The sequence below is a fragment of the Ursus americanus genome, chromosome 14, assembly GCF_024610735.1.
Source record: "Ursus americanus isolate L20-20 chromosome 14, mUrsAme1.1.p, whole genome shotgun sequence".
NCBI classification, from domain to species: domain Eukaryota; kingdom Metazoa; phylum Chordata; class Mammalia; order Carnivora; family Ursidae; genus Ursus; species Ursus americanus.
The window spans coordinates 61823147-61849420 of NC_142140.1; the positions used below are offsets into that span (position 1 = coordinate 61823147).

Here is a 26274-nt window from a genome sequence, read left to right on the forward strand (position 1 = left end):
AGTATGGGAACGTTCCAGCTGTGAATGCAGACGTAAAGGTTATGCCAGAAACACCTGTCGAGCACCTAGAAAGGCTGTCCTGTTCTTCCAGGCGCGCACGGTCCCGTGATGCTGAATGAGGGTGGAGCTCTGCTTGGACGTTTTCCCAAAGTCACCACTCTCACAGGGCTTCTCTCCAGAAGGTGGACTAGAAGGTGTGCGTCACGAATGGAGCCTTTACCCCATTCCCCACACTCGTGGCCTTTCTTCCTATGGGCGACAGCCATCTGCCTGCCACCTTTCCCTGGGCGGGGACCGGCTCAGTCCCTGCCCTGTGCGTCTCTCCCTTGCTGCTCTGAAGTGGCCCCAGCTTCAGAAGCAGAGGCGCCACTGGTGAGTGTTTCTGACACCTGCGAGTCCACGGCAGTAATGGGCGCCCCTCGTGACCTCATTTTAACGTAAGTGGCTCTTTAAAGACCCGCTCCCCAAATGCAGGCACGTGCTAAGGGAGCAGGAGTTAGGATGGGGGGACACAGCACAGCCTGGATAAGACATTCAAGCTGTCGCAGTCCCAGCCTTCTCCTCTGGGAAAAGGGGGAAACAGTGCCTCCCCCAGGGTTACAGGGGTCACCCACCATCACGCACCTCGTCGGGAGGCAGGAGAGGGTGAGGACTAAATGTCAGCGCACATCAGTGACACGATAATGCCAAACGGGAGCGGCAGCTTCAGCGTGTCTACTATCCCAGAATCTAAAGATTACCCGGGGAGTACGTTAAGCAGAGAAGGGAAAACATTTTATCAACACCTCTTACGTGCCAGGTCCTTGGTATCCCGTTCACGTGGAAGCAGGGGAGAGAGAGACACTCCATCAGTGCAGGGGGCACGCCTCCTGCCTTCCCCAGGCTGCCAGGAGGCCCCGCTCCGAATCCTTGCGGACCGGTGGGGAGGAAAGGGAGATGAGTTCACGGGCCTGGCCACCGTGCTTCCATGGGAGGCATGTTCCAGAGGTCTCCCCACACGTCCTCTGGGCTGACGGGGGCTTCTGGGGCAGCTCTTCCCCTGCCCGTCCGGCGGCCCCTGTTGTCTCACCCGGAACATTCCCCAGGGCACCCCCCCAGCAGGCGTCATACACACACACCATCTCAAGGTGTGTTTCCCAGGGACTGCAACCTAAGAAAACCAGGAATCAAATGAGAGTAAAGAGATGTTGGCAAGGGGAGTGGGGAGGCCCACACTGCACTAGTGGCCTGGGGAGGAGGACAGGGACAGACTGCAAGGACAGGACGGGGCAGAAGGGGAGAAGGGAGGCCTGGCTTGGGGCACCTGCAAATTTGTGAAGCAGTTTTCCACGGTCACTTCTATCCTTAAGAAACAGGCCTTCTAGGGACGCCTGGGAGGCTCAGTCGGTGAAGAGTCTGACCCTTGATTTTGGCTGAGGTCGTATGTCAGGCTCGTGAGATTGAGCCCCTCGTCGGGCTCTGTGTTTAGTGTGGAGTCTGCTTGGGATTCTCTCCCTCTCCCTCTGCCCTCCCGGCACTGCAAGCTTGCTCTTTCAATAAATAAATCTTAAAAGAAAAAAAAAAAGAAAGAAATTGGCTTTATATTTCTACATTACGGATGAAGAAAGAGACTGAGTTTTGGCAGTCTGCCCGCAGTCACGTGATGTATCAGTGGCAACGCGAAGATCTGAACCTAAGTGTGACTTCCAACCCTGTGCTCACACGGCTCCTTGTTTGCACAACAAAACTGCAAGGAGAAGGAGGAGGAGGAAGTGGGGCTCTTTGCATTTCTGACATGAGGTGTGGGGCAGGGAGGGCAGACTCCTCATTCTGGGCAGCACTGATCCGCACACAGGGGGTACTCGGTCCCAGAGACCCGCCTGCCCCCGCTGCCGGCGAGCGACGCGGAATTAAATTCATCCTGTCCCAACTACAGAACAGAACAATGAGAAATGATGGCCTTTCTTTCCAACGTGAAAACAGCTCCGTCACCCACAAAATCAGCATAAACAAGAGCCACACAGAACAGACGAACACGTCTCTGTACAGACAGGACTTCTGTTTCCGGCTGTGAGGGAGTCACAGGGACTGGAATTACCATCCCCCCCTCACCCAACCAAGAAGCCAGACAGAACAGTGGACGACAGGGATGCCGGGCACGGAGCCCTGAGACAAGAGGGACAGGTGAGGGAAGTCCCAGGATCGCCCGGCTGAAGGGACGGAGCTGAGGGTCGCAGAGGAGGGAGCCAGCTGCCCCCGGTCCTTGCACATGCGTGCTGGAGCCAGGGACGGAGCCCGTGGGAGGCATGGGCCGCATTCCTGGAGCTCACACAGGTCGGGGAATGGCTGGAGCGAAGACCCTTGCCGTGGGCACGCGTCCCGCAGAGCCGCAGAAGGGTCTCACTGCAGGGATTGGCCACAGGAGCCCCGGGCCTCGAGGCTGCTCGGTCCCACCCAACCAAGTGGGAAATCGAGCCTCGAGAGAATCACTGTTTCCAAGTAACTTGCATCCCAGTACAAAGCTCAAAAATACTTAAAGGAATTAGAAAAAAAAAAAAAAAAAAACACCCAACACCAACAACATAAAATTTACAATGTCTGGGACGCAGTCAAAAATTCAAGGCAGACAAAGAAACAGGAAAGCATGACCTGTAACGATAGAGAAATTATCAATAGAAACAGATGCAGAAAGGGCGATGATCGCTATTAAACGGGACACTAAACACAGCTATTATGCTCCATAGGCATGCCCCAGAAGGGAAAGGAAAACAAAAGCGTGTAGAGAGAGACACAGAAAGACATAACCTGGAGCACCTGGCTGGCTCAGTCGGGGGAGCAGGCAACTCTTGACCTCGGGGTCATGGGTTCAAGCCCCACGCTGGGTACAGAGATTACTTAAAAACAAAATCTTTAGCGGTGCCTGGGTGGCTCAGTCGTTAAGCGTCTGCCTTCGGCCGGGGTCATGATCCCAGGGTACCGGGATCGAGCCACACATCGGGCTCCCTGTTCAGCGGGGAGCCTGCTTCTTCCTCTCCCTCTGCCCCTCCCCCTGCTTGTGCTCATTCTCTCAAAAAAAAAATCTTTTTAAAAAAGACATAAGCTGAATTCTAGAATTAAAATTAAAATTACAATGTCTGAGATGGAAAATGGGGATAGAAACTACCAAAATACCTAAAAAAAAAAAAATGAACAGCACATCTGTGAGCCGTGGGGCAACGCCAATGCCCTGAATATATGTGCGGCTAAAGTCCCAGGGGAAAAAAAGGAAAACAGAAAAATACTTTAAGGAAACAGGGCGGGTCAAAGACGCATGAAGGAAAATACACCAACACGCTACCAAAATCAGACTGGCTGAAACCGGCCGCGACGTGGGATTTCATTTTAGAAACGAGGACTAAAGTCTGTAAGTAGAAGGAAGTGCTGGCTTTTCGGGAAGTCTGCAGACCGAGCACCTTCACCATGGGATTGTAAGGGAAGAACCTTCCGTGACAGACCTCGGAACACATGGCCTTTGGCCGCTTCCCTGGAAACCCGCTGGGGAGACTGGACAGAGCCACAGTGTGCCAATGGTCGTGAGACCCCAGGTCCGCTCGCAAGGGCACGCAGCCGCTCTAACGCAGAAGGAATAATGTGCTTGAAGATAACACAGCCAACGAGGATCGGTACAGAAGCAAAGGTGCGGTCTGCGCTCCTCGAGCTCCAGAGCTGGGGAGAAAGCACCCCGGACGTGCGGTAAGTCAGAAGAGGAGGAGAGTGGGCAAAGGAGAAAACGGAACTGCATTTATGGGGCGCCTACCACATACCAGGCGACGGGCTCTCGGGTGCACGGTTATATACCCCGCATCTGCAGACACTGTCCCCGCTTTCCGGACCAGGACATGGACGCGGAAGGAGTGACCGAGATAACGCAGACCACGCTGAATTCTCAAGAGGCCACGGGCGCGCTGCGGGTCTGCACGGACTGGCCGCCCCGGCTGTCAGTCCACTCTGAGGCCCAACGGCTCCTCTTCCCTTGACTCACCTGCATTCCCGGAGCGCCTGAGCCCTCGTGGTGAGAACAAGAGGGAAGGAGCGGGGGTGGGAGTCCATGCCCACGTCCAGAGGACGGACGCGCTTTGTCTCAGGGGTGGGAGTCCACGCCCGCGTCCAGAGGACGCACGCGCTTTGTCTCAGGGGTGGGACCACGCCCGCGTCCAGAGGACGGACGTGCTCCGTCTTGCGGCACATTCTCGTTCAGAACCGGCCGTTTCAGAGCTGGTTTTGAGGGTCACCCCGAGCAGGTGGATACAGCGAGGACAGCACAGGCCCGTGACGACGAGGAAGCTGCACCGACGAAAGCACAGCGTCCCCGCAGACACGTCGGAGACCAGCTCTCGTGGAGGAACGGCGTGTCCGTGAAGACGGAAATAACGGGTAAAAACAGGAAGGAGAGACATCAAGCAGCAAAGGCTACGATGAAAGAGAGACTCTGAGGACGGCACAGGTGAGATCTGATCTGACCTGTTCTTTCTCTTTCTCCCGGTGCTGAGTGCGACAGGGGTCTGGGCACCCGGGGCCACTCGTACTTGCGTTAACGGTGTCATGGATCAGCTGCCGCAGCCCCGGAAAGCCTTCAGTTTGCGTGGCAACCTCTTCCCTGTCCCCCGTCACATAAACAGATGCCACGGGTGACACAGAACGCTCACGCCACCGGCCTGCTTTGGGGGATCAAGGATCTGCATAGAGAGGTGAAGGGCAGCAAAGGCATCAGGACGCTCCCTTCAGCTCCTGGGGGCGGACGTGTCCAGCTCACCCTCGTGGCCTCTAGTTTATGGGAACCGCTCGGCTCTTCACTCCAGCCCCGGGCTGACGTGGTGTGCTCTCTTCTCCGCTCCCTTCTGCAAGCGTCGGCCCGTCCTCAAGGAGCACGACACAGGAGCTGACACAGACGGTGTGTGGGCCCACGGACCCCGGGGAGGAAGAGGAGGGAGGAAGGGCTCTAGGTCAGAACGGGAGTGTCCAGCCCCGGGTGGCTGTGCATGGCGGATCCATGACGCGGAAGGTGCGAGACCAGAGGTTCCCTCACACGGACATTCAAGGGGCCTGTCCGGTGCCAAGTGTCCCGGGCTGCTGCCCGGCGTGACCGCTGCCCACATGCAGCACCTTCATGCTCAAGACCGCCAAGGTCTTCCTCGCACCCACGCAGCCCGGGGGCTCCCCGACGCGGGAGTCAGTGGAGTGGGCTGTGGGTCATACGCCTCCTCGCCTAAAGCCCCCTCCTGTGCCCCCAAGTCCGGTTTACAGAGCGCCCCACAACACCAGCAGGTCAAGGGTGTAGACGCTCCCTGCCCCCTTCCTGGTGATCTCCGGGGTCATGTGCCCACGAGCCGGCCCAGACCCGACCCACTCGGATGCATAAGCCACCTCCTTCTGTGCAGAAGGCCTCGGATGGTCAATCCCCATGCGGGCCCGCCCTCCTCCATGCCGGCCTTCCCCGCCCCGCAGCCTGGACCACAGCGCCTTCTTCCTCGAGCCAGCCCTGCCTTCCCCACCTGAGTCTATCCGTTCCCACCGCAGATAAGACGGGATCTAACAGTTCATTACTGGATCACCGTCCGAAGGGGCCTGGACGGCAGTCGGGAGCACCTGTGCAACGGCAGAATGACGCCCACCCCGCGATGCGGAACACAGACACCTGAGCCTCTGGACGTGAGTCGGCTGCGCGCCCGGCACCCCAACCCCACTGCTCCCCAACAACACGGCGCCCCCAGAGGTCCAGGACCCCCGCGGGCCGGGGCCTTGCTCGGTGGGGCTCCTACCTTGCGGTCCGAGAGGCGAGGTGGCGGCCAGGCACAGAAGGGTGGCTTTTTGGAGACGTGCTGGTTCCCAGGGTCCAGTCCAGTCCACACTGCCTGCAAAGTGTGTTACAAACAAGGACGACACGTGAGCGTTCTGTCCCGCCGCAGAGGAGGCTGGACACGAGAGCGCGGGAGGGGCCAGGAAGGGACCGAGCCCAGTCTGGGGTTTGTGCAGGGGCGTCACCTGCCCACCGGCCACCCCAGCCCTCCTCCAATCTCAGAGCTCTGGGCACCTTTGGCTTGCTCAAGTCCCCACCAGTCCCCTAGCACTTAGACTGGCCCCGTCCATCCCGGAGGCCCCCGGGGTCCTCCAGGGTCAGCACACAGGTGCTAACATGGTCGCAGGTGCTCAGGAAGTGCTGGGTGACTGTGCACCCCCCAGCTCTCCTGGGTCTCCCCCCTGGGGTCATCACCAGAGGCCCCGGCTCCCTCCACTCTCAGGGGCACCCCGAGGAGGGTCATTTCCAGGAGCGAGGTGAAGGACTCCAGGGGGGTCCGAGGATGGGTTTCAGGTGGCACATGAGTTCCCTGAGGACACGTGCACATTCTTGGTGGCACAGCCTGCCTGAGTCTCAAAGACCCCTGACCTCACCAGGGTAGGGACCTGCCTGAGATCAGGAGTTACCTAGGAGAAGGCACAATGACTCTCAGACGGCAGTAACAACTACAAACACTAGCCCCGAAACCTCAGCGGGAAGGGGATTTTTTAAAAAATGATCCAGAATATTACCTTGTTAATCAAAAGAAACCGGTGTCTACCTATGTCGTATATGATACAGATGAACAAAATTGGAAACACGGGCCCGGCTGTGAACGGTAACGGATCTCAGTGAGCAAGCGGGGGCGGAGGACAGAGGGGACGGCTGTGCCCCGGGGGGAGGGTGCCCCTCACGGGACGGGGGTGACACTGGCCTAGGAGGTCCCACGAACCATGTACCCGGCGACAATACACGTCGGGAAGGTGTCAAGTGAGTAGACTTGTCGGGACACACTCTACCTACCAACGAGCCGGGACACCAGTGAAAACGGCGAGGAGGGGAGCGTACAGAACGGCAGAAGTTCTCCAGGACGGTTTCTGGGCACTGAGGGAGGTCTCTGAGATTGTGAGGCCTGGTCTTCATCGCTCTAAACCTAAGAAAACTCGTGTTTCTATTCCTCGATGGACCCCTACATGCACGAACCGTGACTGTCACCCACAGGTACGGGTAGATTTTGACTCCCAAGTCCACGGAGGGGAGGGGAGGGGCGGCCGACAGAAGCGGAAGGTCCGAGTCTCCCTGCGTTAAGTGGGTGCGAGGTGGACGAGGACAGGGAGCGAGGTTACGGGCTGTGCGCAGTGTGTGGGTCACGATGGAGAGACTCGTTCACCAGAATTCCTCCTGGGAAACACCGAGACCTCCCCCCTTACGAATATGCTCTAGTACCACGAACTGGGTCACTGTGCTGCCTTCTCAGGGCCCAGGGACTGGGCTGCTGATGGAGCTGGGGCCACAGCCGGGGAGGGGCCGGCGGGAGGGGCTGGGTGTTGCTGAGGATGTAGGCTGGGGAGGGAGGGAAAAACCAGCGGTGGCTTGGCCGACAAGGGACCTCTGAGGATGTGCAACGTGAGCGCCCTTCTCCACCCGGCCCAGCCCACGGACGCATCTGTGGGAGTGGACTCTCGGGGGTGAGCTTAAACAGGGGCCGAGCTCTCTGTCGGGGCTGGCCAGGGGTGAGCGTGGGCATCAAACACATGAACACAGGACCAAGAGGTGGAGGGACGGGTGCCATCCAGGTTTCCCGTGACAGACACAGCCGGGGAGCATTTTCCGGCTGGAACTTGAGCAGTAAGAGAGCATACTGCGCCTGGCATCCCCGTAAGGATAGAGGGAAGTTGGAGAATCCCTCCCACTCGGGGCCTGACCACCAGACCAGAGGAGGGACGTTGGATGGGGGGCCGTGTGGCCTGCTGTTCACTCATACGGCGCTTTTCTCAAGCGAAGGGTCTGAACCTGGGGGAGCACACGGAGGTTCAGAGTAAACCCTGGGTTTTGGCTGTGAGTGGTTATGTTTCCAAGGACGTGATTTAAATCTGTGATATTCAAATCCATGTGGTAAAAACATCAATGTGCACAGGCTTTCACACACAGCAGCCTCAAGTCTCCCTGTCCGCGGCACAGCACGGGGCTCGGGAGCACGGAAAAGTCACCTAACGCCCCCGACCCCCCGGTCTTCGACATCGGGGCAGGAGCACCCACAGCCACCCCATTGGCTGATGGGTGCACAACTCTGTGAATTAAAAATCATTCAACGGGGGCACCTGGGTAGCGCAGTTGTTAGGCATCTGCCTTCGGCTCAGGGTGTGATCCCGGCGTTGTGGGATGGAGCCCCACATCGGGCTCCTCCACTGAGAGCCTGCTTCTTCCTCTCCCACTCCCCCAGCTTGTGTTCCCTCTCTCGCTGTCTCTCTCTGTCAAATAAATAAATAAATAATCTTTAAAAAAAAAATCATTCAACGAACACGGAAGACAGGTGGATTTTATGGTACGTACGTGGTACCCCACTCCAGCCACTTACAAGGGACCCACGTCAGAGATGCTGTGAAAACACACATGGAAAGCGCCTGGCACTGTGCCTGGCACGGCCAAAACGCAGGAAACACTAGGGTTTGGTAATCGTGTCACAGAGCTGACACAACAGACCACTGAGGACGTGTCCCGTCAGATTTACACAGTTCAGAACTGCGGGGCTGCTGGGCCCTGGAGTTCACAGAGTTCATGTCCGCCGTCTCACAGTGAGAGCCGTCTGGGGCCAGGTGTAAGGAGTAGCGCCAGCCTGCTGGAGCCCGTCCGCGCTGCCCGCCGCCCTCCCCCCCCCCCCGAGGCTCACGCACTCAGACCCGTGGACACCCAAGGACGCGTCTCCTCGGAGGAGACTCGACGCAGGAGAACGCGGGAGCTGCCGGGCTGCGGGCGACCGAGAGCAGGGGCCACGGTGGAGGGCTCCGGCGTGCGGGCCGGGATCCAGGTCCGGCAGGTGAACCGGCCCAGCGCGGGGATCGGGTGGCTGGTGACAGGGAGGCCGCACAGTCCCTCTGCTACCTCCTGACACGCGACCCGGCATGGTGGCAGTCCATCCACCGTGCGGCCGCCACACGGGGCACAGCTGCCCACGGGCTGCTCCTGCCGTGCCGGGCGGCCGGGCCTCGCTGCCCTCCGCCCCCCGGCCTCGCCCCCCGCCCCTCAGGACGCTCAGGGCCTCGCTCGCCATCTTGAAAGTGGCCTGTCGTCTCCTCTGTCCCGCACCCTTTGCAGAGGAATGAGGAGGCCTTGCGGGAGGGGAAAGGGAGGGGAGTCCCCAAGCTTCCCGGCTTCAGCGACGGTCTAAGGAAAGCCAGTAGCATGTCTGCGAGATGTCGAAGTGAAGAGAAGCCTGTTCAAGGATCCCAGTGCGACGCTGTGGGCGGGAGGACGAGGTGTGTGCTCTCCGCCTCGACTTTCTAACGCAGCAGAGGAAAACCTTCCATGAGTCAGCGCTGTCACCCTTCAGAGGTGACGGGACCGGAGCCGCCACAGTGCCTGAAAAGTCACAATGTCGGCTGTATGGCTGGTGCAGACCCCGAAAGTGATGGGATCCACTCGGGGAGAGCGGGCAGGGAGTGCGAAAGGGGACAGAGGAAACATTAAGGCCCGAAACAGCTTTTATGATTTAACTCAGTATCCCGAAACTTCTCCACGAACGGTTCATAAAAGCGTCTCATCCTTTTCAACCGCACGCTGAAAGTCGGCGGGAGGCGGAGGCCTGTCCGCTCGAGGGGTCTGCGGGCCTGGGCGCCGCAGGTCTGACGGGAGCCCCTCGTCCCGGGCCGTCACTCCGCACAGTGGACGCTCTGGTGCCGGAGCAGGTGGGAGCTCCTGCTGAAGGTCTTCCGGCACTGCTGGCACGCATAGGGCTTCTCGCCGGTGTGGACCCGCCGGTGCAGGATCAGCTGGGAGTGCTGGCCGAAGGTTTTCTCGCACTCAGTGCATGCGTACGGCTTCTCGCCGGTGTGGGTCTTCCGGTGGAGAAGCAGCTCCGCGCTGTCCAAGAAGGTTCTTGCACACTCGTTGCACTGGTGAGGCTTCTCTCCGGTGTGAATCCTCTGGTGCACCGTGAGGTGGGAGGTCCGCCGGAAGGCCTTGCCGCACTCGAAGCACTCGTAGGGCTTCTCACCCGTGTGGATCCTCTCGTGCCTCAGAAGCTCCGAGTTCCCCCGGAAGGCCTTGCCGCACTCCTTGCACACGTAGGGCTTCTCGCCGGTGTGAATGCGAATGTGTCTGACGATCTCCGAGTTCTGGCCGAAGGTCTTCCCGCACTCGTTGCACTCGTAGGGCTTGTCGCCCGTGTGGATGCGCTGGTGGCGGATCAGCTCCGAGCTCTGGCCGAAGCCCTTCCCGCATTCGCTGCACAGATAGGGCTTCTCCCCAGTGTGGATCTTCTGGTGCCGGATGAGGCCCGAGCTGTGCTTGAAGGCCTTGCCGCACTCGCTGCACTCGTGGTACCGCTCCTCCGTGTGGATGCGCTGGTGCTGGATGAGCTGCGAGCTGACCCGGAAGGTCTTCCCGCACTCGTTGCACTCGTACGGCTTCTCCCCGGTGTGGATGCGCTGGTGCAGGATGAGCGCCGAGTTCTGGCTGAAGGCCTTGCCGCACTCCTCGCACTTGTAGGGCCGCTCCCCGGTGTGGATCCTGTGGTGGTGGGTGAGGTGCGAGCTCTGGATGAAGGCCTTGCCGCACTCGCGGCAGGCGAAGGGCTTCTCCCCGGCGTGGATCCTCAGATGTCTCCGCAGGCTGGAGTTGGTCCCAAATGTCTTCCCGCACTCCTTGCACTCGAAGGGCTTCTCCCCGCTGTGGACGCGCAGATGCTGGATCAGGTGTGAGTTCTGATTGAAGGCCTTGCCGCACTCCTTGCACGTGTGCGGCTTTTCTCCCACGGGGCTTCTCTGGGCTCCGTGGGATTCTGAGTGCTCCGCGGGGCTACGGCGGGGGGCAGCGCAGGCGCGGACGGCCGCTGCTGGGGGGCCGGCCGGAGGCGTGAGCGGGTGCGGGCCGGGCCTGCAGACGCGCGCGCTCCCGCCGCTCTCCCCAGGCTTGTCGGCTGACGGTGACCTCTTACGGACGATCAGCCCCGGTGCGAGGCCTCTCCCCCGAGGAGATACCTGCTTCTCGTCCACGGACGCTCTCGCAGGCCTCTCCGCCGCGTCCTCTGCCCGGGCGCCTCTGAACTCCCGGCCCTGACACACCACCCTGGGAGGTTCCTCCCGCGTTGCCACACGTGGCTCGGCTTCTTCGGAAACTTCTTCCTTGGGGATTACCTCCGCGTGCTCAGTCCCCATCTCACAATCTGAAATGAGAGAGGGCAGGCGCGTGAAGCGGCTACAGCGCACGTGACGGACGCTTAAGCTAGGGAGTGTGAAGCCCTGGTGCGGTTCTGACCACACTCCGAAGCGGCCTTGGGGTCTGGCGAGAGGACGGATGCTGCCCGAGAAAGGGAGCTGGGGTGACGGTGGGCCCGCCAAACAGAGAGCGGACCCTGCCCAAGAAGCGCGACTCGGATGATCAGAGGGAGGGATGAAGGAGAGAGATGCTCACGAAAGCTCCGGTGAGCTGGGGCGGGACCTGGCTTGGCAAGGGACGTGGGCACAGAGGGCCCAGCACGGAAAGGTGGGGAGAAGGGGCAAAGATGACACACTGGTCACAAGAGCGAGGAAGCCTCCCTGGTACAGCCCCGCGGTGCTCCCCAGGACACAGGTCGGGGCGCCATGTCCGTCGGGCTGACCGTCCACAGGGTCCCACGGCTGAGCCAGAACCACAAGTCAGTCCTCTCGGCCTCCCTTCCATTTGGACGGAGTTGTTCTAGCTTCATTTTCTCCAGGTGGCCGGCGGACCGTATCGACACCTGCCCTCCCCTCCCCTGCTGATGGAAATGCCGCCCACACCACCGTCTGAAGCTGAGCGGGGGTCAGACTCTAGACCCCCTTTGGTTCTGCTGACCTGTCTGTTCCTGCCCCAGGACCAGAGCTTTGGCCCACCGTAGCTTTCCTGAAACCCTTACCACGTGAGAGAAAGTGTTCTCTCCGGCTTTTTCAAATACTTCCTGTCGATGCTCCTATTTCTCCAAATAAGTTTTTCATTCTGTAAAATGTCCAAACGCATCCTAATGTTTTTATATCCATCACGTCTCTGCACGTCTTTCCCCTTAGTGAGTTTTCTTCTGTTTTCTAACTGGTTATTCTTTTTACGTATAGCTACGTTAACTATTTTTAGGGACTGTTACAGAATTTTCTTAATACTTCTTTAGACCTTAATGCCTATACTTCTTTAAACTTCTAAAAGGCTGCGGCAGAAGTCTTAGTTGTTACCCGATATCCACTCGTCCACACCTCATTAGCCACAGAATAATGCATTTACTCCATGTAGCAAGGAACCTGGCCAGAGAAGTACATTCCTCAGCTTTCTCTGCGGCTGGGTTTGGCCACATGACAAACTCTGGCCGGGGAGACAGAAGAACGCAGGCGAAAGTGTGCGGGGCATCTGGGAAGTCTCCTGAGGGGCGAGGGGACGCCTTTCTTCACTCTTTTCCACGCTGTGCTGGGGCGACAGGTGGCAGGCGGGTGCCATCCTGGACCATGAGCACAGCACCCTCCATACCCCACGACGGGGCCAGAGGTGGACAGAACCTGGGTCCCTAACAATCTGACAGAGCTGCCGTCCCAGCCCTGCAAGGCCTCCCTCTGGAATTCCTGTTTTTGTTTAAGATTTTATTTATTTATTTGACAGAGAGAGCAACACAACAGCGGGGAGAGGGAGAAGGAGACTCCCCACTGAGCAGGGAGCCTGATGTGGGGCTCTATCCCAGGACCCTGACGTCATGACCTGAGCCGAAGGCAGACGCTTCGCCGATGGAGCCACCCAGGCACCCCTGGACTTTTTTATCAAGACACAAACACACCTTTGCCTTAAGCCACTGTAGTTTTCTGTTTTGTTTTTAGGAAGCCAAACCTATTCCTAACTGGTACCATGGCCCTGGGGACCTAGCTATCCCTGTCACAGAAGTGGGGCCAATGCTAGGAGGCCCAGGGAGTAAGCAGCCTGGGGCGGGACGTGCGTGCACCAGACAATCTGAGGAAACCGACCCTCTGACAGTAAAAGGGGTCACTGTGTTAGGTGACTCTCAAGGGGGAACAGGCAGTGCTGGGCCTCTATCCTTAAGACACCGCAGAGTCGTGGAATGGCTTCTAAACCAAGGAGCGACACAGACCATGGTCAGGTGAGGGTTTCAGGCAGACGCACACTAACCGCCACTCCATGGATTAGGTAGAAAGCAGCAGGCCCGGACGCACAGGGGTCCGTGAGAAGGCAGAGGCAGGCCCCAAGCAGGGGCGTGAGCTCTGACCAGGGCAACGACAGCAGAGGGAGTGAAGAGGAGACAGCTGCAGAAATAGTTCAGGGGTCAAGTTCTGTAAGACTTGGCTGGAGCTGACGGGGCTGGATATGGGGTAAGAAGGAGAGTGGAGTCACGGATGATGCCGGATCACCCGGAACGTAATCACATGACCAGCAGTGCCAGGGGCCGGGGATATGAGAGCAGCAGCTCGTTCAGGAGGGAAGAGGACCCATCAACTCTGTTTGCACAAGAGAAGTTTTCAAGGCGTCCATACAGACTATCAAGGAATCAGCTAAAATGTCACAGTCTGAAGCTTACCCTGGCCAGGACCACAGACACAGCCTGGACAGGACTCAGCGCAGGTGGTAGGAGGACCATGTGACAGCCGCCGGAGACGGAGCACAGACGCCCAGAAAGCCAAAGCTAACGTGTAAGCTCTCCTGTTACCTTCCACCCTTCCCTCCAGACCTTCCCGCCTTTCTCCGCCCGCTCTCCACGCTGTGGCAGACATCCACAAGACCCGGCCTCCAGCTGCAGCCCCTGGAGCCCCAGTGGGAGACCAGAAGGAGGGAGGAGTCAGGTCGGGGTACTTGTCCCCTTGGTTCCTTCCTGTGAGGCTGCCTTGGGCTGGCGGTGTCCTTCCACTAGAGGTCATTACTCCTCTCCCGAGTCTGTCCGACCCAGTCATCTCACGCCCTGGGCCCAGCAGCTTCTCCCGCCTCTGGCTTCCTCAGGCCGGGCTCCTCGACACCCCGCCCACACGTGGATCATTTGTACTTAACCTCTTTGCAAGGAAACCTCCCTCAATTACCCTAATTTGAGTGAACGGCTTCCTGTCTGGACCCTAATGACAGAGCGGTGGGAGGAGGAAGGGAAGCCTGCCAACAAGAGAAGGGACGGTTAGTGACCGAATCACCAGGGCCACGGCAGACAGAATGACACAGGGCCACCTGAAAATGCCTACGGGGACAGTCAGGTGGTCACAGGGGACCTGTGAGAACAGACCCGGTGGAACGGAAGTGGAGCCAGGTGCTGGCAGACAGATGAACAAATCTGCTTCTTCCAAACAGTCTCGATGAAAGGTCCAAGGATTTTCCCTGACGGGAGCACCCTGACCGTGTTTGGTGTTAGAAAGCAAGGTGCCGCCGGAGGAGAGGTTCGGAGGGAAGGAGAGACGGATTAGTGAGGAAATGAAGACCCTGACAGGCAGGAGAGCCTGAGAGCGGTGATTCCAGCACCACCCACCCCCACACACCTGGAAGGAGTCTGATCTCCCTGCGGGATCCCCAAGTCCTGGAAGGTCTGGTGCTCCCCTAAAATGACCCTCAATCTTCAACTCCCCCGCCCCACCAGCCTGAGCTCTGACTTCCCCACAGCATAAGGGCAGGCCCCCAGATTTCTCCTTTTTGGTGAAATTTTGCATATTACAGATGAGTCAGGACCCACTGCGGGGGACTTGGCTACGCTCCTCATCCGTGGTGCCGTCTGAGCTGGGAAGTACAGCCTTAAATACATGTCTCCCTAGCGTTCAGCCACGAACCAGTCCCGCAAGCTGCTACTTTTCGGTCCTTGTCTATCCCCACCCCTCTCTGGTCCCCTTCGCACCCGCTTCCCTCTCCAGCTTCCCACCACCCAAGGTCTCAGGAGGTCAGACGTCACAGAATCACATGGACAATCGCTTGTCCATGGTACAACAGGACGAGTGCTGTATCTGCCCCCAACTTCAAGACCTGGCTCAAAATTCAAATCCACAAAGTCTCCCCCAATGAAACACGACCTCCTCTGACCTTTCTTCCACTCTGCCTTCGGCCAGTGACACGGTATTGATGTCACTTGTGGAATAATATTGCGTCTCTCTTTCTGGCAGCCCCTCACGTGTATATCAGAGCCGATACCCACCAGGCTGACTTTCCCAGAGGCACAGACACACGCCAGACCTGACACTCACGGGGAAACAGTCCACTCCTCACAGCCTGGATCTGAATTTCCACCCAGAATATCCTACCTTTGTTTCTCACGTCTTCACTTTCCTAAACCTGAAACCGGCTGTTTCTGGACAGAGAGAAGATGGAGGTGCCAACTAGCAGGAGGGGGACGGCTCCTGGTCCTCCGTCTGGGGGGGGACGCAGACCTCTGCTGGGTCACCACAGCTCGGAACAGGGTCTTCACTTCTGCAAACCCAGATTTGATTTTTTCTTTTTTTTTTTTTTTTTAAGATTTTATTTATTTATTCGACAGAGATAAAGACAGCCAGCGAGAGAGGGAACACAAGCAGGGGGAGTGGGAGAGGAAGAAGCAGGCTCATAGCGGAGGAGCCCGATGTGGGGCTCGATCCCATAATGCCGGGATCACGCCCTGAGCCGAAGGCAGACGCTCAACCGCTGTGCCACCCAGGCGCCCCCAGATTTGATTTTTTCAATGCACCCCAGGGGAGCACCCTCAGAAAGCCTCATCCACAAAATACTGACGCATAAACCAGATACCCGCCTAGTCATGGACAACGAGATCTAAAACTCTGAAAGGACCACACTGCCCAGACGAAAACCTACACAGGAAGCCACATAAAACCCTGAGAATTGTGGCATAAGCTTGCGATCAGAGCAGGAAGATTGTTTGTTGCTAATGAAATGATTCTTAAATAACAATTCTTAGCCTGGAACAAGGCTGGACGTGCGAGAATCAACTGGAAAATGTGTAGAAACGAATTCCCAGGTCCCAGCTCAGGCCTCTGAGAATCGCCAGGGCCAGGGAGCAGCGTGTCTAACAAGTGCCCTGGGGGATCCCGATGCCCCAGCAGGTTTGTCCGGGGCGCTCAGCTCCACCGCGACGGCCGCACGGGTGAAGCAGCAGGATGACACACACAGCCCCGGCTCCCACTCTCACTTCTCTTCTCCTTTCCGACCCTCCCTCTGGGCTGCCCTCCCCGCCCCCACGCTTCTCAGAGCAGACAGAGCAGATAACAGCACCGCTGACCCGAGGTTCTTCGGGACTGAAAACTCACACTTCCCTACTCTCATCAGACCTTTCCTGCTAGGACCGGAGCAGTTTGCCCCCAGCTGCCTGAATCCGAGTTCACAGCAATCTCCTGGGACAGCAACGTCACTCAATCCTTCACACTTATCTGCCAAAAACTATGGTGTGATTTGTCATGAACAAGGATCAATCCGTCCACTGACAGTCTGATTAGGTCCTTTAAAAATGTTGAAAGCAAAGATTTCTGACTGGAGCTACAAAAGGCCGACAACCACTTACATACTCCACAGAAGCTCTGGGGTTGCACCAGAGGGACACGCAGTGGGAAAAACAGGCAGGGCACAGTGAGAGGCAGGAATCCCTCAGTAACGGAGGGCGAGAGCAAGGTGAAGGGGCAGGGAGGGACAGCTGCCGGCCAGGGGTCCACGGGGTCCACCGCAGGGCAGACACAGAGAATGGAGGGCAAGGGTGCGAACTGGCTTCCAGTCAGCAGTCCCTGTGCTCACAGATGTCACAGACCGTGTCTGTGCATACCCCCCGCGAACCACGGCACAGCCCTCCGGGCAGAGTGCAAGGTGAGCACCCAAGTTCACAGAAAAGGACAGAAGGAGCATTCTGTCCTCCACACAGCATGTGGACAAGGAGGCAGAGAGTCAGTGAGAGCGCGCTGGCATTCTGAAGCGGAGAGGAACGGGGTGCGCTTTCTACCTGCCGGACACTAAGCGATCACAGACGTTACCCTGGGAAACCCTCACAATCTCCCCAGGAGACAAGCATGCCGGAGAGCGTCAGTGTGAGGAGGAGCCGGCTGGCATCATTTCCCCACTCTCCCCACCCCAACGCAGCTGGGAATCTGGGGACATGGCGGTGGAAAAGGAGGGAGTGCGGGACTTGAGGATGTCAGCTGGGACACACCGGAGATGGGAGAGCAGGACAGGGAGGCAAATGGAGTGGGGGAAGGATGGGCGGCATGGGGCGACCAGATGGAGGTTACAGAGAGGGCGGGGAATGTGGTGAGCACAAGGAACCACGGGGCAGGGATCCCAGAACGTGGCCCAAGGTTTTATTCTGAAATGCCAAAATTCGTAATACACTCAAAATATCCTTTGCAACTATTTAAATTTATGATGAAACATTTTGGAAGTCAACTTACACATAGGTATGGGGATACAAAGCTTCTCAAATTATTTTGCGGAGCATTTCAGCAAAGAAGTGGGCAGTGGCCTTGCAGGCTCTGCAGGAGATCTGACCTCCCCTAAGAGCTCCAGGAGTGAGCCCCAGACAAAGCAAGACCACCTCCATTGCAAGTGTGTGTTCAGAACAGCAGGGACTGGTCCGGGAACGGACACGCCTTCACCTGGGCCAATGATACTCGGAGCAAGTTTGCTGGGAGCCTCCGGGAATAGTTCTCCCATCCTGACAGAAGCACAGGTAAAGACTTCTACACCTGGTTGCCATTTCATCCACCAGCTTGTGGATGACGTCAGAGAGAGCTAATAAATATCGAGGGACCTTGGAGCCACTAGATTCGGTCAGTCGGGAAAGCACTTTTCTTGCCTGGCTTCCAATTATGAGAGCTTACACACTTGCACAGTTTTAAGCCAGCTTGAGTTGTATTATTTACAGACAAAAACGCATCTGAACAGATATCCTTTCACGTAAGGTCTGAAAGGCCAGATCCTACCAAATACTCAGTGACCCGTACAAGGATCTCCTCCTCCCCAGGGTGTTCACTACACACAAGGAGGAGGCTCTCTCCTGGCGCTCTGAATGGCAGGTCACTCGCGTCTGCTTCTGTCCTCGAATTTATCATCATGTGGCTTCCTGTTCAGGGTCCCCCCAACGCCTACAGAATACAAACTTCTCAAGGCAGCTCACGATGCCTTCCTGGCCAGGTCCCTGCCCATTTCCCGGCCCACGCTCTCCACTGACGGCTGCAAGTTGCAGCCATGCCCAGGGAGGGTCCTGCAGTCCATACGCTGGCTGCTCTTTCCAGCGTCCTGGCCTTCGGGAACTGGTTATTCCCACTTCCTGGAATGCTACCGCCCACTCTCTGCGCTTCACAAACATCCACGGGGCTCGGGCACACACAGCCCCCTTCGTCTCCCGGCAGTCAGGCCAGTGTAGCCTCCGTCTATTCGCGCGCCCGCTTTCTCTGGCCCCCGCGCAAGGACGGCGCTCCGTGCACTCCGGTACTCCCCCCCTTGCCTGGCACATTCCGGGCACCTGACAAACACGGGTTAAGTGAGCCTGTCTAAACGCTTTATCTACACAACGAGTCTGCCGTGTCCTTGAGGACTAAGCGGGTATTTCATTCGTTTTCGGACCCGAGGAGCCTAGACCGGTGCCCGGCCCGCCGCGGCTGCCCGTCGCTGTTGGCGAACCCGGAGGACGGGTCATTGCAAGCGCTGTCTCCCTGCTCTGGCCGGTCCCCCCGCGGTCCCCCCGCCGGGACGGCTCCATTACCTCCGCGCTCAGGGCGGGCTCCCGTCCGTAAGTCCCCCCCGGCAGCCAGGGTCCGGGGTGCCGCGCCGGGGCGCCGCCGGCCGCGGGGCTCCGGCGGGCTGACACTGCCCGCCATCGCGCCCCCGCCGCCCGCTCGAGGCTGGGGTGTCCGGGAGACCAGGAGCGCCCCGCGCGGGGACGGCCCTCCCGGAGCAGGTGGGAAATGGAGGCGGGGTTGGGGGGGGCGCAGCAAGTCCAAGGTCACACCACCGGCTCGGCGCGTCCGCTCGGCCGGCGGGCCGCAGCAACCTCGGAGCCCGGCCCCCGCCCCGCCGCGCCGCGCCGCGCCGGGGGGAGGTCTCACCGCGGCCGCTCGCTCCCCGCTCGGCTCTCGCCGCGCTCCCAGCCGCCGAGCTCTCGGTCTCCCGGGCGGCGGCGGCCGCCGCTTCCACTTCCGGCGCGCTCGGCCAATCAGCGCGCGCCGCCCTCGGCGGAGGAACAGGTGGGCGGCCCTCCCTCCGCATCCGCGGCTGCCCCGGCCGGGCCCGCCACCCCCGCCACCCCCGCGCCGCCCTGCCGCCTCACCGCCCCACGCGGGGTCCGCTTCCCGGACAGGCCCCCGGCGCCGGGCGGCGCCCGCATCCCCCCGCGGGATCACCGACGAGCCGGGTCCTCCGGCCGGCCTAGAACGGCCCGGGGATGCACTTCCGCCGCGGGGTCGGCCGCTCTGCCCGCCGCTGTCGCTGCCCCTGCGTCCACCTGCGCCCGAGCAGGCGGCGGCAGCTTAGCCCTCGGCACCCCCTGTCCGCGCCCCTCAGGCCACCAGCGCCCTTCCCGGAGCGCCGGGGGTCCGGCGGGCGCGGACCCCTGCATCCTGAGAGCGGGGGATGCAGGGAGTGGGCTCGGAGGTCCGCAGGGGGGCTTGCTCGCGGGAGCGCCCCGGGGGGTAAGGTGCGGGGCAGCGGCTCCGGCGGCGGCGCCGCATCCTCCGCCAGCCTTCCGATCTCCTGCACGAGCGCGGCCGGCTCGCCCCAGCCCTTGGGCCGTCCGCCTGTTAGCGCCTGTGCCGGTCCTTAGGTCTTCTCGGTGTTCAGGTCTCCGTTCCCGGGTCACGTCGCGGAGGGGCTCTCTCGCGCCCAGCGAGGCCCCAGCCTGCAGCACTCCTCCCCAATACCGGTTCTCAGGAAAGGGCTGTGATTGGCCCCGTTCGGGTCTGGTGCTCGGCCTCAATGTATTCGTGGGGGGTGGAGGATCAACCCAGCCAGGGCCACCTGCCCGCCCCAGCCAGGGCCGCTCACCGCTGTCCTGTGGATGGGAGGGAGCGACTACTCTCAGAGGAGGCTACCGTTTTGCATCCAGTACCCACCCTGGTAGAAAGGAGAGCTTTCTCTTGACCCGCTCATTGGAATTAGGCCCAAGACCCTAGGGTCCAGCGCTTCTGACACCCACACCAACATCCTTCACCCCTTTGCCCTCCCATCTGCAGCTGCCCGAGAAGGATGTGGCCCCTGGACCGGCCGAAATGTCCGTCTTCCTTGCTTCGGCTGCTGACAGCTAGGGGGAAAATACTTTTGGAGAAGAACGCCAAGATCCCTGTGTTGTTTCTCCTTCCCAGAGGCCTTTCACTGCTGCCCAGAAATCACCTTCTGTTTCCTAGTCAGCTGGCGTACCGTTTTCCACGACTGCCACTGCAACCTTCTTCCTTTTGCTCAAGCCTTTATCCAACCCATGATCCACCATCACAGTCATTGCCGGCAACAGTCATCCCAGGAAAGATGCCCAGACTACAAAGTTACCCTGCCTCGGGACCAAAGGTTGGGAGACATTTGGCTCCACTGACTTTTCCAGGTCACCTGCATTAAGGGGCATGTGTCTGGGGGCGCCTGGGTGACACATTGGGTAAGCGTCTGCCTTTGGCTCAGGGCGTGATCCCGGTGTTATGGGATCGAGCCCCACATCAGGCTCCTCCGCTATGAGCCTGCTTCTTCCTCTCCCACTCCCCCTGCTTGTGTTCCCTGTCTCGCTGGCTGTCTCTCTCTCTGTCAAATAAATAAATAAAATCTTAAAAAAAAACTCTGGGGTTAGGGTTTAGCAATCTTGTTTTAACAGGCCCTTCAGGAGGCCTGATGCACACTAACGTTTCCGTGTCACTAGCCCAGATGTTGGCTGTGCTTCCTTCAATCAGCCCTTGCACGTGGGTTGGACAGAAAAAAGGATAGGTGGCATCTTCCCGGGTTGTCCCCTGCCCACCATCTGCTTTATTATACTAGCTAATTCAGGTGCCATCTGGAGCAACGGAAATTCACTGAGGGAAGGAGACCAAGGCAAATGGTCTGTTAATACCATCTCCATTTCCAGTGTGTATGAGGATGTGTATGCCTGGGTAGGGCTAGTGTTTCATGGTCTCCCGACGGGCTCAGGACTTGCACAGAATTTTTTAGAGATGAGGGGGAGCAGTTTTGCTCCTCTTGGAAAAATGGCAGGTAGGAACCTTGGCCACACTCTTGAATTCATGCAGGGATGGATACGAGGAAAATAGGAGACACCCTGGTCGTGTTCACCCGTGTCCCCTTCTTTTCTATCCGTGGAGAATGTGAGAAGGAGAGCTCCCAGCACTGGCCACATCCCTTTCTTATACTTTGAAATCACATCATCTCAAATTCAGCTTCCTAGTCTGTATTGGACCTTGTGCTAATCATGATTATAGTTTCAGTTGTCTGCGGACCACGCTCCAAGCTATCACCAAACTCTTAGCAACGGCACTGGATGTCTGCTCACACTTAAACAGCACTGTGAGTATGATTCTAGAAATATATGACTGCAAGCACCTACCTTGCAAACCTTCAGGTCCCTCAAAACCTCGTCCCCCACAGACATGTAAACCCTGCCAGGATAGGCTGTAACACAAGACACTGGCTTGGATGGCTTTCTGTCTCTGGAAACCTCTCCACTTCCCACCTCCCTCCATCCATGTCTTATGTGTTTCAGTAGAAACCGGCTGAGCTAAAACGTTCATGTCTCACCTCCACACACCGAAGCGACCGCGAAAGCTGAGTCAAGACTCCATTAAGTCCTCCATGTTCCCCTCCCACCTCCAGCTATGAAGACGCAAGCAAGCAGCCTCCTGCCCTAGACGCAGCCGTTATGTCCAAGAAGCCCAGAGTAACCAATTCTGACCCTGACCCCGCAGAGTCGTTCTTTCACCGCGCCGGGATAGCAGATCCTTCTCCGGCAAGTGCTGCGTGCCTAAGAGGTACTGGGATCCCATGAGGGCCACACCTCGCTGGGGTGAAACCACGGCCCCTTTCACATGGGGTAAAATGCAGCAGTGTCAGCAAGCTTTAGCTGCTGTTCTCGGTGCCAGGTGGAGAGGCGGAGGAGAGGAGGCTGTCCTGGTACAGGGGCCAGTGCTGGGCTTCGAGGAAGGTGAGCGGGAAGCGGTGGGAGGGGTGGGCATGGGACGGGGACGGGGTGCGCAGGGGAGCAAGCGATCAGAAGACAAAGCAGAAGGAAGCTGCAGCCCAGGGCCCTGCGGTCTTCACAAGGTCAGCAGGTAATCAGCACACTTGCCAGCATGGCTAAGACACCAGTGAGCGCGACGCACCCCCCAGCCCCCCCCCAGCTCTGCGTTCAAGCCCCCTCGTCACAGCGCTCTGGGCACTGCTTTTTTTTTTTTTTTCGTTTGAAGATTTTATTTATTTATTTGATGAAGAGAGAGAGACAGCCAGCCAGAGAGGGAATCCAGCAGGGGAGTGGGAGAGGAAGAAGCAGGCTCCCAGCGGAGGAGCCTGATGCGGGATTCTATCCCATAATGCCGGGATCACGCCCTGAGCCGAAAGCAGACGCTTAACGACTGAGCCACCCAGACGGCCCAAGAGCGCTGCTATTATATGAATTCACATATGAGGAGAAGGGACTTGCCATCCCAGTGCCAAGGCAGTCCTACCTGCGTATCTCTGAGGCTCTGTTTTGAGAAAATGACATGAGAAGAGAGTGAAGTCCCAGGCCCTACCCGCATCCCAGGGCCACGTGCGTTCCCCGTGTGACGAGAGAACCAGACGACTGCCAGAACGCACCTAATTCTACTTCCATGATGCCATCTTCCCAGCTCAAGACGCAGCCATGAAAAATCCTGGATGGGGGCAACCAGCTAGCTCAGTTGGCAACTCTTGATCTCAGGGTCATGAGTTCAAGCCCCACGTGGGGTGTAGGGATTACTTAAAATATTAAAAAAAAAAAATTTTGGATGGGGGTGCCTGGGTGGTTCAGTCGGTCGAGCATCTGCCTTCAGCTCAGGTCATGATCTGGGGGTCCTGGAATCGAGTCCCACATCCGGGTCCCTGCTCAGCGGGGAGTCTGCTTCTCCCTCTGCCTGCCGCTCCCCCTGCTCGTGCTCGCTCTCTCTCAAATAAATACATAAAATATTGAAAAGAATAAAAAAGACAAGAAAACATTATAAAAACATTTAAAATTATAATAGTACATTTTTGCCATCCTTCTAATTATTTATTTACTTTAGGTAAGTTTTATTTTATGTTAAGTGAGCTCTACGCCCCACGTGGGGCTCAAATTCGTGACCCCGAGATCAAGAGCCCCGTGCTCTTCTGAGCCGGCTACGCCCTTCTAAGTAAGCTTTTAATTTTAGAACGGTTTTGAATTTGTAGAAAAGCTACAAAGGCAATACAGAGAGTCCCGTATCCCCACACCCAATTTCCCCCATCAGCATCTGACATAAGTCTGATACATTTGTTACGATTACTGAACTAATCAAACACAAATAACTTTCCTTATTAACTAAAGTCCATCTCCTTAGTTCACTGATGTCCTCTTCTTACCCCAGGATCCCATCCAGACACCACGTTACCTTTGGCAGTCATTTCTCTTTGGCTCCTCTCGTCTGTGACATAACTGTGCATTTAAAAATAACAGCACGGTCCACAACATCGCCGCAAGAGGCACGGAAGCAAATCAAAACAACGTCCCAGGTCACATGACACTCACACAAGACGCCGGCATCCGTGGGCCGGCTAACCGGGCATTAGCGTGAACGACACAGTTCCCTCCTCGAGCTTTCAGACTGCAAATCCCCAGGTGACTCTGACGCATCAGGGCACCTCGAACTCTAAAAGTCACCTCAACCCTGAGGGAAAAGCCTGTCAATTCAAATTCAGTATCCACAGACCACGGCCAGAGAGGACACTGAAATTCACACTCGCGAGAATGACGGGGATCTCAGTAAACGTGTGCCAGGACACACGAGGAGACAGACATCCTCAAATCTCCATGCAGAGCTGTTCCTAATTCCATTTGTAAATTAATTATTGAGGGGCACCTGGGTGGCTCAGTCGGTGAAACGTCTGCCTTCAGCTCAGCTCATGATCTCAGGGTCCTGGGATCTAGTCCCTCATCGGGCTCCTTGCTCAGCAGGGAGTCAGCTTCTCCCTCTGCCTCTGCCTACCGCTCCCCCTGCTCGTGCTCTCTCTCAAATAAATATATAAAAATCTTTTTTAAAAAAGAAAATTTTTTAAAATTTTAAAAAAATAAATTAGTTATTGAAACATAAAGTACATTTATTTACCCTTGGAATAGTGTTATGAATATTGGATAAGTTCTAATAACCCACAAAAATGTATTTACACCAATAAAACAAGTGAGATAGCACGGCCTTGCAATGAGCAATAGAAAACAAGGCTGTGTTGGGGCGCCTGGGTGGCACAGCGGTTAAGCGTCTGCCTTCAGCTCAGGGCGTGATCCCGGCGATCTGGGTTCGAGCCCCACATCAGGCTCTTCTGCTATGAGCCTGCTTCTTCCTCTCCCACTCCCCCTGCTTGTGTTCCCTCTCTCGCTGGCTGTCTCTATCTCTGTCAAATAAATAAAATCTTTAAAAAAAAAAAAAAGAAAGAAAAGAAAACAAGGCTGTGTCAATAGTCATAAAACAAAAAAGGATGGGAGAAAATATTTTTGCAAATGATACATCCAATAAGGGATTACTATCCAAAATATATAAAGAACTGATACAACTCAATGCCAAAAAGCAAATAATCCAATTAAAAATGGGCAGAAGACATGAAGAGATGTTTCTCCAAAGAAGACATCCAGGGGCGCCTGGGTGGCACAGCGGTTAAGCATCTGCCTTCGGCTCAGGGCGTGATCCCGGCGTTCTGGGATCGAGTCCCACATCAGGCTCCTCCGCTATGAGCCCGCTTCTTCCTCTCCCACCCCCCCTGTTTGTGTTCCCTCTCTCACTGGCTGTCTCTATCTCTGTCGAATAAATAAATAAAATCTTTTAAAAAAAAAAAAAGAAGAAGAAGAAGACAACATCCAGATGGTCAACAGACTTGTGAAAGGATGCTCAACATCACTGGTCATCAAGGAAACGCACATCAAAACCCGATATCGCCTCCCACCTGTCAGAATGGCTGAAATCAACAGGAGAAGAAACAGCCAGGTGTTGACGAGGATGCGGAGAAAGGGGACCCTCGTGCACTGTTGGCGGGAACGCAAGCTGGTGCAGCCACTCTGGAACACAGTAGGTGTTTCCCCCCAAAATTAGAAAGAGCATCACCATAGGATCTGGTACTTCCACTACTGGGTATTTACTCAAAGAATACGAAAACATTAATTTGAAAAAGTACATGCACTGTTGTGTTTATAGCAGCAGTAATCACAATAGCCAAACTATGGAAGAACCAGAAATGTTCACCGGCCGATGAACGGATAAAGAAGCAGCGTGCAGAGTCCGTGTACACCGTGGAATATTACTCAGCCATGAAAAAGAATGAACTCTTGCCGTTTGCAACGACATTCACAGAGCTAGAGAGTATGATGCAGAGGGAGATCGGTCAGTCAGAGATGGACAAATAGCCGTGTGATTTCACTCATATGTGGAATTTAAGAAACAAGTCGAATGAACAGAGAAAAAAAGAGATTAAAAAAAAACAACAACAACAACTCTTAAATACAGAGAACACACTGATGGTTTCCAGAACGGAGGTGGGTGGGGGATGAAGAGCCCACGCGTCATGATGAGTACGGAAGTGCTGAGTCACTGTATTACGCATCTGCGACCAGGACAACACTGTACGTTGATGACATCGGGATTTATATATAAATAAATAGATAAATAAACAAATAAAGCAAAGGGAAAACAAATCAGAAATATTTATTTGGAGTGCTGACCTTGTGTAAATAGAATGAAAATAAGAACGCGGGGAAGGCAGAGTTTTACTGAGAGAACCGCGGGAATTCTATTGAGTCCGAAAGCTTCTTAGCCCATCTTCACCCCAGCATCCAAGGCGGCCTTTTCTCTCCGGACTTTTTCCCAGACTTACCACCAGGGCTGGTGGTACCGTTTCGATGTGCCCTGATGCCTGTCCTAGGCACGCCTTAGAATGACCTGCGGAGCTAAGAGGAATTCATCGTCTATGTACGTGAGTCGGCGAGGGCCTCCATAACACGACCCAGTGGCTTAAACACAGACATGTGTCTTCTCATGTTTCTGGAAGCTGGCAGTCCTCCACAAGGTTAGACGAGGTGTGTGGGCAGGGCGCACTGCTGGCTCACTGTCTCCCCTGGCCCTGCAAATGGCTGCCTCTTGCTGGGGCCTCCAGTGGCCTTTTTTCTAAGCAGGTGCACC

At 56.9% G+C, this 26274-nt stretch overlaps 1 protein-coding gene and 1 long non-coding RNA gene across 5 annotated transcripts in view; one reads left to right on the forward strand and one right to left on the reverse strand.

Annotated features, from left to right (window-relative positions):
• Positions 1-19157, reverse strand: part of ZFP3 (ZFP3 zinc finger protein) — an 85219-nt gene extending 66062 nt beyond the window's left edge. The window contains exons 1-2 of one of the 4 annotated variants that reach the window (XR_015726751.1): positions 19003-19093; positions 5778-5870 (exon numbers count right to left, since the gene is read on the reverse strand). Coding sequence is in view for 2 of the 4 variants with exons in the window: in XM_045804899.2 (XP_045660855.1) it covers positions 9664-11177; positions 18660-18774 (1629 nt within the window). In the remaining 2 variants the exon portion in view is untranslated. The other 3 variants (XR_015726752.1, XM_045804900.2, XM_045804899.2) reach the window with 3 other exon arrangements.
• Positions 19158-19221: 64 nt separating this feature from the next.
• LOC148109011 (uncharacterized) lies at positions 19222-24115 on the forward strand. The gene is made up of 4 exons (XR_015726753.1): positions 19222-21430; positions 21737-21891; positions 22003-22064; positions 23479-24115. It is a non-coding gene; the product is annotated as an uncharacterized LOC148109011 (long non-coding RNA).
• Positions 24116-26274: the final 2159 nt, after the last annotated feature.